The 15,922-nt window shown below is 42.0% G+C and overlaps 1 protein-coding gene across 4 annotated transcripts in view; it reads right to left on the bottom strand.

Annotated features, from left to right (window-relative positions):
- CUL5 (cullin 5) overlaps positions 1–15,922 on the bottom strand; it is a 160,490-nt gene that overhangs the window by 81,349 nt on the left and 63,219 nt on the right. For all 4 annotated transcript variants that reach the window (XR_004539837.1, XM_033948346.1, XM_033948347.1 and 1 more), the window contains exons 8-9: positions 14,209–14,302; positions 2,589–2,719 (exon numbers count right to left, since the gene is read on the bottom strand). Coding sequence is in view for 3 of the 4 variants with exons in the window: in XM_033948346.1 (XP_033804237.1) it covers positions 2,589–2,719; positions 14,209–14,302 (225 nt within the window). In the remaining variant the exon portion in view is untranslated. The remainder of the gene's footprint in view (positions 1–2,588; positions 2,720–14,208; positions 14,303–15,922) is intronic.

Genomic DNA, 15,922 nt, shown 5'->3' with positions numbered 1-15,922 from the left:
GGGCGGTGAATGGCCTTGTCCCCGTCGCCGCAGCGACTGCTAGTTTTCTTCCCCGTTTTCAGCGGGTGACCCGCGGCTAAAATGCGGTGGCCGCGGGTAAACCGCCACCGTGTCATTCTCTACTCTCTTGCAAGGTTGGCGTAAATTTTCAAATTTCTTATGCCAAAAATCTCACTGGAGTGCTAGTTTGAAACACTTATCTTGTAAGTATAACTCTTGGGGTCTCTTCGTGTTCTGCTTCAGGAGATCCAGAAACACTTATTTAAACGATGTACTCATTGAGACTCTGTACAACAGTGACAGCTTTCCATGAGAAAATCAATTGCAAACTTCAAAGGTTCCAAGCAAAGGTTTCAAACTAGCACTCCAGTGAGATTTTTGGCATAAGAAATTTGAAAATTTACGCCAACCTTGCAAGAGAGTTCAACTATTAATACATGTTTTACCAGTGTTCAGAGAGTGATTCTTCATGAAGTATATGCAATGACTGGACGGTAAACTCTTACCCCAAGAGGAGGTTTTCACCCCCTCTTCAGAGTTTCACTTCTCTGAGCGTACAGCTAATGAGTCTTTCACTTTCTCCTCACTGGTAATCACTTTATTTTATAGTCAGTTTTTCATCATCTACATCCATCTTTGGCATTAACTTTTAACATTCAACATTCTTCCATTTTTCTACTTCCTTCTCAAATTTATCTATTTTTGCCTATCTTCCCTTCTATCAATGTGCACCATCTCCTCCCTCTTTTCCCCTTCCCCTCCATCCCTGTGCACCATAGCTTTCTTTTCCCCCATGCCCCTCCCCCCTCCCCATAGTTTGACATCTCTGTCTTCTCCTTTCCCCTCCTATGGCCTGGCATCTTTCTCCTCTCCGTCCCACAGTTTGGCATCTCTTCCCTCCTTCCCCCTACCATGGTCTGGCATCTTTCCATCCTTCCCTTCCCCCTTCCTTAGTCTGGAATCTCTCTCTCCCTTCCCTGGTCTGGCATCTCTCTCTTCTTCCCTCCCTTCTCTCCCCCCCCCCGACATCTCTCTTCTCTCTCTCCTCCTATCTACCATGATCTGGGATCTCTGTCCTTCCTTCCCCCTCTTACCTACCATAATCTAGAATCTCTCTCTCCTCTTTCCTTCCCTGGTCTGGGATCTCTCTCTCTCTCCTTCCCTCCCAGTGGTCCAACATTTCTTTCCTTCTCTACCCCCTTCCCATGGTCTTCTTCCTGCAGTCTGGCCTCTCTCTCTTTTCCCTCCTTTTTTATTACCTCATCTGGTATCACTCGCTCCTCCCCTCTCCCCTCCTCTGGTCTGGCATCTATCTTTCCCTTCTCTTCCTTTCTTCCCCATGAAGTCTGGCATTTCTTCTATTCTCTTTCCTCTCCATCCTTGCAATCCAGCATCTCTCTACTATCCTCCCCAAGCAATTTATCGCCCCCCTCCCCCCAGTGGGATCTGGTACCTTCTTTACCCTTCCCGTTCCTAGCACTGAATGCTTTCACTCTTCGGACCACAGTCAGTGTGTGTCAAAAAAAACAAACATACTACCTTCAGTGGCCCCTGAAGCGTTTCCTCTACTACAACTTCTTGTCCCCACAAAGGCGGGAAGCTGTACCAGAGGGAAAGCTTCCGGGACCGCTGGAGCAGCATGTTTACTTGACTCACGCTGACTGTGGTTCAAAGAGTGGAGAGAGTGCAGTGCTGGGAATGGGAAGGGTAAGAAGATACCTGATCCTGCCGGAGGAGGGAGGGGTAGTAGGATCCAGTACAGGCTGTATGGGCCACCCAAGAGGTCTCAGAGGGACACAGCTGGTTTGCAGGCCTTGCAATGAAGACCACTGGTGTACAGTGAGCTTACATCTAAATAACCAACAGTATTGGGGTGGAATCTAAGCCCTTCATATCATATAATGATTTAAAAAAATGAGTTGAATCCTTAACATAAGATTAAATCTCTGTCACAAAAGCCTGCAAAATTTGTCTGCATTACAAAGAATCCCTTGACAAAACTATAGGGCAATCAAGAGGAAGTGCCAAATCTTTAAGAATTTTAGGCAAAGTGCGTGCACCTTAATTTCCCAAATACTTAGAGCTGCTGAATCTACATCTGTCTTCTGACATTTGCAGGACATAGTATGTAGAAGACTATCCAGTATTAACCTTAGTTCCCAAAATAACCTGTGCTTTCATTATACATTACATTCTTTATTTGAGCTTCTCGGAGACCTGGTATAGAAATGGAAGATTATGTAAATTTTGTACTACTTTATATAGTATACAAATTTACCTACCCCCATAGCCCACCTCAACTCCCCAAATCACTGGAAGGGAAAATCATTTCTACTCATCCCTCATTCAGGTCAATCTGCTTGTTTAATGCACATTTCATTAAGTGCCCTTCTACTAAGAAAAGTCACTATTGCATCAAGACCTCTGCCCTATCCTTGAGCTTTTGCTCTTCCAAGTAATATATGCTCAGTTTGAACAATAATATGCCATGTTTCCCTTACTCCCTCAGTAGGCTTCTAATATTTGGAGAAGTGGAGTATGTTGTTCCATCTGAAAAATGTGCTTAAAAGATGACTACTGGCACTTACAGTAGTAATTGTTTCAGCAGCTGCAACCATATCTGCTAATCCAGCACTAACAATGTGCTCTTCCAAATCTTTTAACATGGGCTCGATTCCATTAGGAACTTTATCCATAAGAGAAAACATTAAATGTAATTCTGAAAAAAACAAAAACAAAATTTCACATTCTTGGGTAAATAACCAGTTTACAACAATTACACAAGAACTATATATAATAGCGAGGCTCATTTTGCATAGTATTTTGAAATCAGATCAGATCAGATACTCAGTTCCAGCAGTATTTTACAAAAGGATCTACTGAATGTTGAGCCTTTTGTAAAATGCCCATAAGGACAAGCAGGAGTGCATATGTATTTGCCCATACACACAGCAGATGAGTGTGTGTATGCATGTGTACAAACCTGTCAGCCTACCCCAGTGCAGCCAATTAGTAATGAGATCACCATTTTTTAAAATTGGTTTTCATTTTTAGTGGTGGATTAAGGAAAATTGCTCCTTTAATCCCCCATTTAAAGCTTTGCTGAAATGAGCATTTTTAAAAAAATTATATGTGTACTTTTAAGCTGGTGTACAATCCAATGTGGACATTTTCTCCCATAAACGTATATTCCCTTTGTAAAAGGGAAAATTCACAGAGAGTTTTGTACTACCAAAAGGCATACTCAAACCATATCATTACCATACCACCTTTAAATTTATGCACGTGTAAAGAGTAGCTTTCTGAAATCATCATTTACAGTGTACACTAGCAGTATGTGTAAATACTCCTAAAATAATTTCCAATATCTGGTAAAAATGCATTATAGTAACATAGTAGATGACAGCAGATAAAGAACCGAATGATCCATCCAGTCTGTCCAACCTTACTCTCTCTTTCCTTCTTCTTAGCTATTTCTGGGCCAGAACCCAAAGCTCTGCCCCGTACTGTGCTTAGGTTCCATCTACTGAAGTCTCCGTCAAAGCTCACTCCAGTTCATCTAAACCAGGGGTGTCCAACCCGCAGCCCCGCCAGGTATTTTTTGCGGCCCCGCTCAAGGACAATGCGGCGTTTCGTGCGGCCCCGCTCGAAGGCAAAGCGGCGTTATCCTCTGCTGCCTCCAGGTATTTACTTTCTGGCTGGCTCCCTCCTCTGTCTCACTGCAGTGTTTTTCTGTTCAAAGCCGCGGGCAGCGGCTCCTACATGCCACCCGCGGTTGACCCGGAAGTGCTGTAACGTCAGAGAGAAAGTATCCAGATCAGCTGCTGGAGGTGCGTAGGAGCCGCTGCCTGCAACTATGAGCAGAAAAATGACTGTAGCAATGAGGAGGCACTATAGCAATGAGGCATCAACAACTTCTTTCTTCTACTGGTTACGCCTCTCTTTATAAAGCCCAGCATCCTTCTGGCAACAGCCACCACCTTGTCACACTGTTTCTTTGCCTTTAGATTTTCAGACACTGTCACCCCAAGATCCCTCTTCCCATCCGTGCATTATCAGCTTCTTACATTCCAGAACATGCAGCTTCTTCCAATTACTAATCCCTAAATGCATTACTCTGCATGTCTTTGCAATGAATTTTAGTTGCCAGATATCAGACCATTCCTCTAACTTTTGCAGATCCTTGTTCACGTTTTCCACTCCCTCCTCAGTGTCTATTCTGTTACAAATCTTGGTATCATCTGCAAAAAGGCAAGCCTTTCCTTCTAACCCTTAAGCAATGTCACTCACAAACATATCAGGATCGGTCCCAGCACCAAACCCTGAGGGACTCCACTACTCACCTTTCCTTCCTCCGAGCGAATTCCATTAACCACCCTCTGGCATCTGTCCATCAACCAGTTTCTAATCCAGTACACTACTTTGAGTCCTAACTTCAGCCCATCAAGATTGTTCAAGAGCCTCCTATGAGGCACCGTGTCAAAGGCTTTGCTGAAATCTAAGTAAATTACATCTAGCATATGTCCTTGATCCAATTCTCTGGTCACCCAATCAAAAAATTCAAATCAGGTTCGTTTGGCATAATTTACCTTTAATAAAGCCATGTTGCCTCAGATCCTGTAACCCATTAGATTTAAGGAAGTTCACTATCCTTTCTTTCAGCAACACTTCCATTATTTTTCCAACAACCGAAGTGAGGCTTACCGGCCTGTAGTTTCCCGCTTCATCTCTGCAACCACTTTTGTGAATAGGGACTACATCCGTTCTTCTCCAATCCCCAGGAACCACTCCTGTCTCCAGAGATTTGTTGAACAAGTCTTTAAAAGGACGCGCCAGAACCTCTCTGAACTCCCTCAGTATTTTGGGATGGATCCCGTCTGGTCCCATCACTTTGTCCACCTTCAGTTTTTCAAGTTGTTCATAAACACTTTCCTCCATGAACGGCACAGAATCTACTCCATTTTCGTGTGTAACTTTGCCAATCTTGGTCATTCTCCACGATTTTCTTCCACGAAAACAGAACAGAAGTATTTGTTTAGAATGTTTGCTTTTTCCTCATCACTCTCCACATATTGGTTCATAGCATCTTTTAGTTTCGCAATTCATTTTTCATCTTCCGCCTTTCACTAATATATCTGAAAAATTTTTATCTCCTTTTTTCACATTTTTAGCCATTGAAGTAGGAGTAGGAGTTTGTTTCACTGACTTAAACAACATATTGTATGCTTTCAATATGAAAGAACAATTATAGAAAGACCGTTATTCAAAAGTAATTAATAAGAATCCAAAGACATTTTGATTGCACAAGTCTTTGCATCTTGTCCCAGTCTGCAATAGACATTCCATTTAGAACAATATTTTGCTAAATTTAACACAGACCTCAAACTTTTCCAACTGTGATCCCTCTCCTAGTTAGTCCACCAATAAGATGACTACATACTAGGAAACCCTGAGATCTGCCAGATTACTTGTCCTCTTTTCTATTGTTTTTCCCTCTTCCATCTAAATTATTGAAAACTGCTCTGAAAGGACCCTAAAGGGTGGTAAAACAAAATATTAACAGCAAAGATACTTACCTGTAGCAGGTATTCTCCAAAGACAGCAAGCATATATTCTCACATGTGGGTGAAATCATCCATGGAACCTGGTATGGACACTTCCAAATGCACTTTAAATTTTTTAAAGCAGTGCCCGTATCATGTACATGCTGGTGCCTTCTCACCCAATGTTGGCTCACGGGACCTGCAGTTCAGTAACAAAGCTAAGAAGCCAACTAGGAAAGGTGAGCAGGTTGTGAGAATATATGCCTATTGTCCTTGGAGAACACCTGCTACAGGTAAATATCTTTATTTTCTCCGAGGACAAGTGGGCATAATATTTTCACATGTGTGATTCCCAAGATGCTAGGATCAGGTCTCTGGAAGAGGTTAAATATTGAATATAAAGGAGCGTGGTGAAACCCTGTAAGATTGGAGGGAAAGCTGGTGCTTGGGAAGTAAAATGATTCTGCAGAACTACTTGTCCAAATCGACTGTCTCTTCTAGAGTTTTGTTCTAAACAGTCATGAAAGGTAAGGGTATGAATTTAGGACCACCTTACAAATGTCCTAAACAGATGCAGAGTGAAAATGAGCTACTGAAGCAGCCACTGCCCAGACATTGTGGGCCGTTACATGACCCTGCAACACCAGCCCAGCCTGCGTATATGCGAAGGAGATACAGTTTGCCAGGCAACAGGAACGTCAAGTCTGTTAGGGTCAAAAGCCACAATGAGTTGGGAGGATCTTTTATGAGGTTTAGTCTGGTCCAGGTAGTATGCTAGAGGAAGCTTGCAGTCCAAGGTGTGAAGAGCTGCTTCTCCAAGATGGGAATGTGACTTTGGAAAGAATACAGGCAGAACTATGGTTGAGATTGAGGTGGAATTCTGAGATGACTTTGGACAGGAATTTTGGATGAGTTTGGAGTACTACTCTGTAATGGTAGAATCTTGTATAGTGAAGATCAAACACAAGTGCTTGAAGTTCACTCGCCTGGTGTGCAGAGATGAAAGCAATGAGGAAAATGACTTTCCAAGTGAAGTTTGAGAGATCAAGTTGTAAGTAGCTCATAGGGAGACTACATAAGAGTAGACAACCACATTAATACCCCAGGCAACAGGTGTGGTTTGGTGTGTAAATCTGGACACTCAGGGATGAACAGATAGAGATTGCTTGTCCAAAGGAGAGTGGCACACACTGTTAGCACAGAGATGTTCTCAAACTGAGTTGGTCTTTAGGCCAGAGGTAGAAAGGTGAAGAACTAAGTTCAGGATGGATGGGAGTGGACATGTGACAGGTTCAAGAAAATGTAGAGCACACCAAGCAGAAAATCTGGTTCATTTGAAGCAGTGACAGCAGTACAGCAGTAACAGCACTGAGTGGAGGGTTTTCTGGACACTTCAATATGGTATATTGTGTTATGTTATATTATGCATATAAAGTCCTAATTTCCCTTCTGTTCCATTTTGTGAGTACCCAAGGAGCTGACAAGAAGCTAAATGGCAGTACGCAGTAGTTGGGTTCCCCTATGATGAATAGAAGATGTCTCCTATGACTGGGATGTAATTTCTATGTAGATATAAGCATCCTTTAAGTTCAGAGAACACAATCAGTCTCTCCTTCTGAAAAGAAATTATACTGAATTCTTCTATTAGGAGCTTTAGAGCCCTTAGATCTAGAATAGGGCAGAATCCCTTGTTTTTTTCATGAAGATCTAGAATGAGGCAGAATTCCCCCATCTTTTTCATGATCACAAAAATGCCTAGAATAAAAATTCCTTTCCCTCTTTCCCCTGGTAAAAATGGATTGCATTTTTACACATTTGCATCTAAGGTGGAAAAGAGCTGCTTCATAAGTGTTTCCTGATGTTGACAGCTTGACAAAGATATTCTTGGTGGGCAATTTGGTGGAAGTTCTAAAAACATGCCGATGATATTAAGACAGATGATTTTCAGAACCGATTGACTGATAGTTTTAAGGAGCCAGTAGTTTGTAAAACCAACTGCAGCTTCCTCTCTACTGGTAAGTTGTCCAGCTCAGATACCGGGACATAAGAACATAAGAATTGCCATCTCCGGATCAGACCCTGGGTCCATCAAGGAAGTCAAAATACCTTTCCTGGTTTTCAGTTATGGTGTTGGTTGGGAATTTTGGGTGATCTGCTGATTGGGACAAGAGTGAGATCCCTGTCTAGACTGAAAAGAGCAGGAGGGAAGAGGATACCTAAGCCTTTAAAAGTAATAAGATCTCCTTCGTCCTCTGCTCTAGTACCTCCTAGAAGAGGCCGATTCTCCAGCAGCGATCAATGCGCTATCAAGTTTGCATGCAAATACGACTGATCAACCGCTCTTGTCACTGCTGTTAGGGCTTCTTTATATATTTTTTTAATGGCACGCACTATCAGTCCCATTAAATCAAAAAGAAAAAAACGCATCCCCCCACCTGTGCTAGGCACCTCCCCCACCAGCCACCACCCCCCCCCAACACACAAAAAAAAATGGCAGGAGGTATGCCAACTCCCTCCTGCCACCGGATGCCCCCCCTTACCCTGAACCTCTCCCATACCTTTTTAAAATGTTGGAAGCAGCAAGCCTGCTCTCAGGCTCCTGCTTCAAGCTCACCTGTCTAAATAACGGGCCTTCCCTCCCCGGTGCATCGTGATGCATGGAAAGGGACCAAAGGCCCTGACTGGTTCAGATATCTAAGGCCCCTCCCAAGAGGTGGGGCCTTAGGCATCTGAGTCAATCAGGCTTTAGGCACCTCCCACAACTGAAAAAGGAGCGAGCTAAATCAAAAATCCACTCCCTTCCCTCCCTTGAAGAGTACCATTGACAAAGGCATAAGGGAAAGTAGCAGAAATGGCCATATTCTTCTGAGTTACCCAAGGAGTATCAGAAACTATATTTCTTTAACCCTTGGAGGCTGTTGTACCCTCTCTGAACCCCATGAGGGTGAGCAGTTCTCACATTTGGGATGCTTCAAGGACACTGGCAGTTTCAATACTCTTGATACCACACTCTGACAAGATGCTATGTTGATGCACTTTGGCATTATAAGCCCTCAGCATTGATGAAATCAAGCACAAATCCTTCCTCCACTTTCAACAGGATTCAGATAATTGGTGCCAATACTCTCTATCGATGCTCAGTATTGAGGGTAAAGAGTGTGCTCTCAAAGCTAATGCATCCCCAGTATCTGATGCAGCTCCAGGACCCAGACAAACCAATGCTTCTAATGCCAATCAATGAACCATATTTCTCAACACACAAAATATGTTTGCAGTGTTTCAACCAGGAAGACTTCTTTTGGACATCTGTGAACATAATTTACAACTAGAAAGAATATGGTGAGATCTTAGGCACCACATATGGGTATTTGTAACAAATATGGTCCTGTTGCACCAGATTCACATCAGAGCTTTGGGATACGCTGTTCAGAAAAATAGCTGGAGCAAAATCAAATTAGAATCATCCAGACAATGTGCATTCTTTTTTACAGCACCAACCTTTTGGAATTTTCTTCCATTACACATTCATGCTGAGTCATCACTGAATAACTTCAAAACAGAATAAAAATCTGACTGTTCACCCAAGCATTCAACCCTACATAGGGCAATTGTTGATATCACAGGATACCCTACACCAGGGGTGTCAATGTCCCTCCTCGAGGACCACAATCCAGTTGGGGTTTTCAGGATTTCCCCAATGAATATGCATGAAATCTATTAGCACAGATTGAAAGCAGTGCATGCAAATAGATCTCAGGCATATTCATTGGGGAAATCCTGAAAACCCGACTGGATTGCAGCCCTCGAGGAGGGACTTTGACACCCCTGCCCTACATCCTTTTTTTCCATCTGCCCTTCCCTATTGTTTATGTTTATTAAGCTTTGATATACCGTCAAATCTTAGCATAGTTCTCAGCGGTTCACATTAGTAAAATTTCAAAAAAAAATATAAAAGGAGCATCATAAAAAATAGGATAGCACACAGAAAATGCAACAAACAACATTATATACAAATAGTAATTATACTGTGCATTTAAGGGGTGCCTGAGAATTTCTTAATAAATATGATCCACTGGCAGAGAATCTGCTCCAAATGCCAACTGGAAAAAATAGGATTTTAACACTATCTTAAAAGCCTTGATATTTATTTCAGGCCTATCATATGCCTTGGAAGATAATTCCAAAGGTTGGGCGCTAAATAAAAGAATGCTTTATTATGGGTGGATTCCCACCTTGTTCTACTTACAGCCAGAAGGACCAATCTATTATCCTGTATCGACCTTAGCGTACATGCTGGAGAATAAGGAATTTGTCAATGAATTCAAATCAGGAACCATAGTATAGAATGATTTATGAGTAAGCACTAATATTTTGAACTGAATTCTATAAATAAATGGTAACCAATTAAAGAGGGGTTAAATGATCATATTTACTTTAATGCCCTAGTAACTTTATAGCAATCATAGAAACATAGAAGATGACGGCAGAAAAGGGCTGCAGCCCATCAAGTCTGCCCACTCTGCTTACCCACCCCCTGTCTATGCCCTAATGACCCAATTTTCTTATCTTGACCCTCGTAGGGATCCAACATGGGTATCCCAATTATTCTTAAAATCTGGCACGCTGTCTGCCTCGATCACCTGCACTGGAAGCTTGTTCCAATGATCAACCACTCTCTCTGTGAAGAAATACTTTCTGGTGTCGCCATGAAATTTTCCGCCCCTGAGTTTGAGCGGGTGCCCTCTTGTGGCCGAGAGTCCCTTGAGAAAGAAAATATCATCTTCCACTTCGACACGTCCCGTGAGGTACTTAAATGTTTCGATCACGTCTCCCCTCTCCCTACGTTCCTCGAGAGTGTAGAGCTGCAATTTGTTCAGTCTCTCTTCATACGAGAGACCCTTGAGCCCCGAGATCATCCTGGTGGCCGTCTGCTGAACCGATTCAATTCTGCACACATCTTTACTGTAATGTGGCCTCCAGAATTGCACACAGTACTCCAGATGAGGTCTCACCATGGCCCTGTACAACGGCATTATGACTTCAGGCTTTCAGCTGACGAAACTTCTATTGATACAACCCAGTATCTGCCTTGCCTTAGATGAAGCCTTCTCCACTTGATTGGCAGTTTTCATGTCTGCACTGATGATTACTCCTAAATCTCGTTCTGCTGAAGTCCTAGTTAAAGTGTCTCCGTTCAAGAAGTACGTCCTGCATGGTTTTCCCCTTCCGAGGTGCATGACCTTACATTTCTTAGCATTGAAGCCTAGCTGCCAGGTTGAGGACCAACTTTCAAGTCTAGCTATCAAAAAAGCATGGATGAAAGTGAGAAAACTGTCATTATCAAACAAATACCACAAAATTTTAAGGATCTTAGGACATAAAACCCTTTTTTATTACTTCTGATATCTGCGCCAAAAATGTTAAGTTGAGAATCGATGATAATCCCAAGATATTTAAATTCTCCACAAGGGGATGTATTTGGAACAGTAAATGTCCTGTCAACCAACAACTAAAACTTTTTATCAAGGTTTACCATTAATTTATTCTTTGTTAACCACTTTTGAGGTTGCTCAAGAACTCTAAGAACTGCATTTAAAGACAAGGAGATCGGGTCTATTTTTGCTAATATCATCTGCATAGCACATATCCAAATCCCAGATCTCTAAACTCTCCCTCAAACTGAAATCCTGCAAATGTGCCCTGGACCCATTCCCTTCCTACCTATACGAGAAAATTCCCGCGCAGGCCATCTCATCTCTCACCAGATTTATAAACTCTGCTTTACTATCGGGCCTATTTTCCGTAGAAATGGGACATATTGCCTTGACCCCATTACTGAAAAAAGCCGATCTTGACCCTTCCTCACTATCTAATTATCATCCCATAGAAAATATACCTCTCCTAACCAAAATGCTAGAGGCCATCATATCTACCCAACTCTCATCTTAACTAGAGAGATTCTCCATTCTCTTACCTTACCAATATAGCTTCAGACCCAACTTAAGCACCGAATCCCTACTGGCCTCATTAATTTCAAAGGTGCAATAACTACATTCTCGTAATAAGTTTGCTGTCCTACTACAATTTGATCTTTCTGCAGCTCTTGATTTATCAACTTTCTGAGATAGGCATTGACTCCAGTCAGAGTGGTTCTCAAAATTCTTACGATCCCGCTCCTACACTGTTAACACAAATGGCACTACATCCTCTCCTTGGAAACCGATTTGCAGAGTCCCGCAGGGATCACCTCTATCCCCTATTCTCTTCAACATCTATATGTCTTCCCTGAAACTCTTCCATCTATCTTCCCTTGAAACACTCTATACATATGCTGATGACATCCTTGTCCTTCTCGAGACAGACTCGAACCTTACTAACCTCTCTGAGAATATAACAGCATGCATAACGAAACTCCAATCCTGGGCCCTCAAGGTACAAATGAAACTGAACGAATCCAAAACGAAACTTTGGCTTGGCCCAAAATTAGATCAGCTACCCACCCTCATTTCACTGCCTTCTGGCGCCACACTGCAGCTTGAGTTCTCAAGCAAAGTTCTGGGCATCATTATTGACTCTTCTCTTTCCTTTAATGACCATCTTAACTCCTTGGTAAATACATGTTTTTTTAATTTCCACATGCTGAGTAAAGTAAGATCCTGTTTCCACCAACAACATTTTGCTGTCCTTGTACAATCTATCATTCTCTCCAGACTAGACTACTGTAACTCCATCTATTTAAGTCTAACCAAAAAAAGTCTTCAAAGAGTTCAGCGGATTCAGAACACTGCGGCCAAGCTGATCTTCACAAAAAGTAAATTTGATCATGTTTCCTCACTTCTGTCCAAACTTCATTGGCTTCAAATAATTTCCAGGTTCATTTTAAATGCGCCTGCCTAGCTTTTAAGATCCTACACAGCATCCTCCCTCCCCTAATTCCACTATCTTGGAATTCCTCGAGTCCTGATACCACCAGATCCACCATACTGCCCCACTACGGAATCTGGGCTCCTTCCAACTATTCTGAAAGCATCTGAAAACTAGACTGTTCGCAAAAATGTAATGCTTTCTTCCTCTCTATACTCAACCTCCAACCCCCACTATGGTGTTTCTTCCTTATATTAAGCTCTTGTAAACCGTGCCGAGCTCTATAATTATGGAGAGGATGGGGTATATAAACTTAAAGTTTAGTTTAGTTTAATAAACCCTAATTCCACACTCTTCTATCAATAATAACAATGGTGCCAGATAGATGTTAAAGAAAACAGGTGCCCCTGTGGGGCACCGCATTGTAAACCTAACTTATCTGAACACACTATAGAAGTAACAACTGAATACGATCTATCCCTTAAGAATGACTCAAACCATTTAAGTACTGTAGCTCCTAATCCTAATGTAGATAATCTATTAAGTAACAGGCTGTCTCCTTATTGTCTTAGAATGCTTGGTTCTTGGTTGAATGACACACTATCCTATCAATGCATTATAGTTCCTTTTCACGCTTTTAGTTTAGAATTGTAAACGATAATGATATGATGATAATTAATTCTTATATACCACCAAACCATCAGTTCAAGGCGGTTCACAACAAGAAGACGCTGAATTACAGTGAATTACATACATGACCATATCAAATATTTCTCAGAAAATACAAATGGCAATTAAACCACCTAGATCTGGTGGTATAGCAAGCTTTAATAAACTATAAATAAGAGGATTAAGAAAATCAGTATCCCAACCAAAAGCTTGAGGTTCTCAAGACACACAAAGGAAATTTTTTTAATGGCTGTGTGCTGTGTGAGGGAATGAGTAGAATAGAAACACCCCCCATCCCACTGATGTGGCAGTTAAGCTACCTTCCAGCAGGTGACGCTAACTTGAGAAATCAGAGGCTGAAGAAGAGCTAAACAAAGAAATGTTAGGCTATCTGACCAAAGGGACAGGGCTCAAAAGGAAGCAGGAAGTAAAAACTCTCTGGCAGAGCAGATCAGGGAAGCCCCGAATGTAGAGGCTACCAGGAGGGAGGCCCCGAGCTAAGAGATCTCCAGAAGTGAGCCTGAGGCAGAGGCTCTGGGAAGAGGGAAGCTGCCCTGGAGTTTGGGTCTTTCCAGTTTCTGTGTAAGTCACTAGAAGCCAGCTAAGGTAAACCAAGCTTTGACTATACAAGAATCCTATTTAGGAGGTCTGTATGTACCGAAGGTTTAAAGACTGTGCAAAGTTTGCCTCTGAGCTTAAATAGACATCATTTTTTATTTAGTATGTCTGTGAGGTAACAAAGTTCAGCAATGTTTATTAAAGGGGCTTTTATTTCACTTGGTATCCTTGTCTTGTGTTTTATGCTCATACATTACCACAGCTGAAAAAGTGCTTCACAACAGTGACAACACATGAGAAAAAAAATTATAAAACCAACAATTTTAAAAGGGAAACATTGTCCTGAGGGAAGTTCCAATGACACATGCCCAACCAGTTCTGCAGAAAGAAGAAGAATGAGGTAGTCCCATGTTACAATGACAAGCAAATGCACAGTGAAGCATCTTAAAAACTTCAAGTTTATTGTAAGCTGGAGAGGCTTCCCACATGGGTTCCGTTGTTGATGGATTTAGGGAGAAATGACGACATCATACAGTTCTATATTTCTATATGATAAAATAATATTGGCACTTACTTTCTGTCTCATTTCGTTTGATCATGCCTTGGCACTCAGCTAAAATAGTCTCTTTAAACGATGTTACAAGAGCATTCACACAGCATTCCATCAGCTGTAATATGAACAAAGAAAGCAACTCAGTAAGACAGAATGAAAAGACTTGTAAAGAATAGCATTGTGAATACAGGTCTTATTTGTCTCGGGGGGGGGGAGGAGGAAGAGACATCTGATACTAGAACTTAGCAAGTAAAAAGAAAGATTAGGTTCTTACCTGGATAATCTTCTTTCTGTTAATCTACGATTCAGTATGTATGGTGATCAATACATTCCCATGAACTGGACTTGCAGAAGTGAAAATACTTACAGCTTTGAGCACTTCTCTTATGGAGGTGGAGCCCAATGCACCCTCCAGTTACATCCAAAAGCAATCGAGCTTCACTGGAACAGAAGTAGGGGGTATGGGGATTCTCCCCACATACTATAAACAATTCTGTTCTGCTCTGTAACTTAGAAAACAAGAATTAGAACAAATCATCAGAACAATCGGAAAATAATCAGAGAGAAAAAAAACCTGCTGTGTGCAACTGGCACTAACAGTAAGGGAACCAAAGGCTGAGGAATATACTTATTCACACCGGATTTCTTGGCGTTTAGCCATCTGGTTGACAGGAGAAGAACTCCAGGCCTGGAACACAGAAATATCTGAGGCAGAGAGCAGGCAATACAGAATATACAGAGGGCGTGTTGTATGGAATCTGAAGCAGATTAACAGAAGATTATCCAGAAAAGAACCTAATCTTTCATTCTGTTACATCTACTCCGGATTCTGTACATGTGGCAATGTACCAAAGCAGTGGCTGATGACTAGGGAGGGACAGAAGAGCCTGCCTGCAATACTGAGGCCCGCCACATCCACTATGTAAAATTTGGGAAACGTATGCTGAGTAGACCAAGTATCTGCTTTACAAATTTCTGCGGTAGGAACAGCCCAAGACTCCACCCTGGAAGAGGCAAAACTCCTGGTCGAGTGTGCCTTAACAGAAACCGGTAGCCACTTCCTGCAGGCAATGTACTCTGAAGAGATGGCCATGCAAATCCATCTACCAATAGAAGCCTTAAGTCGCTGGCTTGCCAAGCCAGGAGTGGCTGGTAAGCATGAACAGAAGGTCAGAAAGGTGAAAGTCATTTGTCTTTTCCAAGTATTGGAGCAAAACCCTGCAAATGTCCAGCTTCTTCAAAACTTTATCTTGTTTGTCAGATCCCATGGATTGAAAGTTGGCATACGAACCTCCTGGTTGATGTGGAAATCCAACATCACTTTTGGAAAGAAGAAGGGCACCGCACAGAGAGTGATGCCTTCATCTGTGATTCTGAGGAAAAATTCCCTGCAGGGCAGCGCCTGTAGCTCTGAGATTCATCATGCCAAAATAATTGCCACCAGAAACACAGTTTTAATTGTGATGTCCAAAGGAGAAGCATCCTTGAGGGGCTCATATGGAGTTATAGTGAGATCCAGGTACTTTAGTTAGATTGTGAGCCTTCGGGACAGTAAGGGAATTTTTTAAGTACCTTCTTACTTCTCATTTATAATCTTAATGTATATTTTCTTCAAACCGCTTAGAACCTAACGGATGTAGCGGTATATAAGAAATAAATTACATTACATTACATTACATTACATCCTTCAGAATAATATAAGGTTTCAGGCTGGAAAGGAATGCTGCAGGGCAGG

Source organism: Geotrypetes seraphini, chromosome 6, assembly GCF_902459505.1.
Source record: "Geotrypetes seraphini chromosome 6, aGeoSer1.1, whole genome shotgun sequence".
Classification (NCBI taxonomy): Eukaryota; Metazoa; Chordata; class Amphibia; order Gymnophiona; family Dermophiidae; genus Geotrypetes; species Geotrypetes seraphini.
Note: the sequence above shows the minus strand (reverse complement) of the source record. Positions and strands in the feature narration are given on the sequence as shown.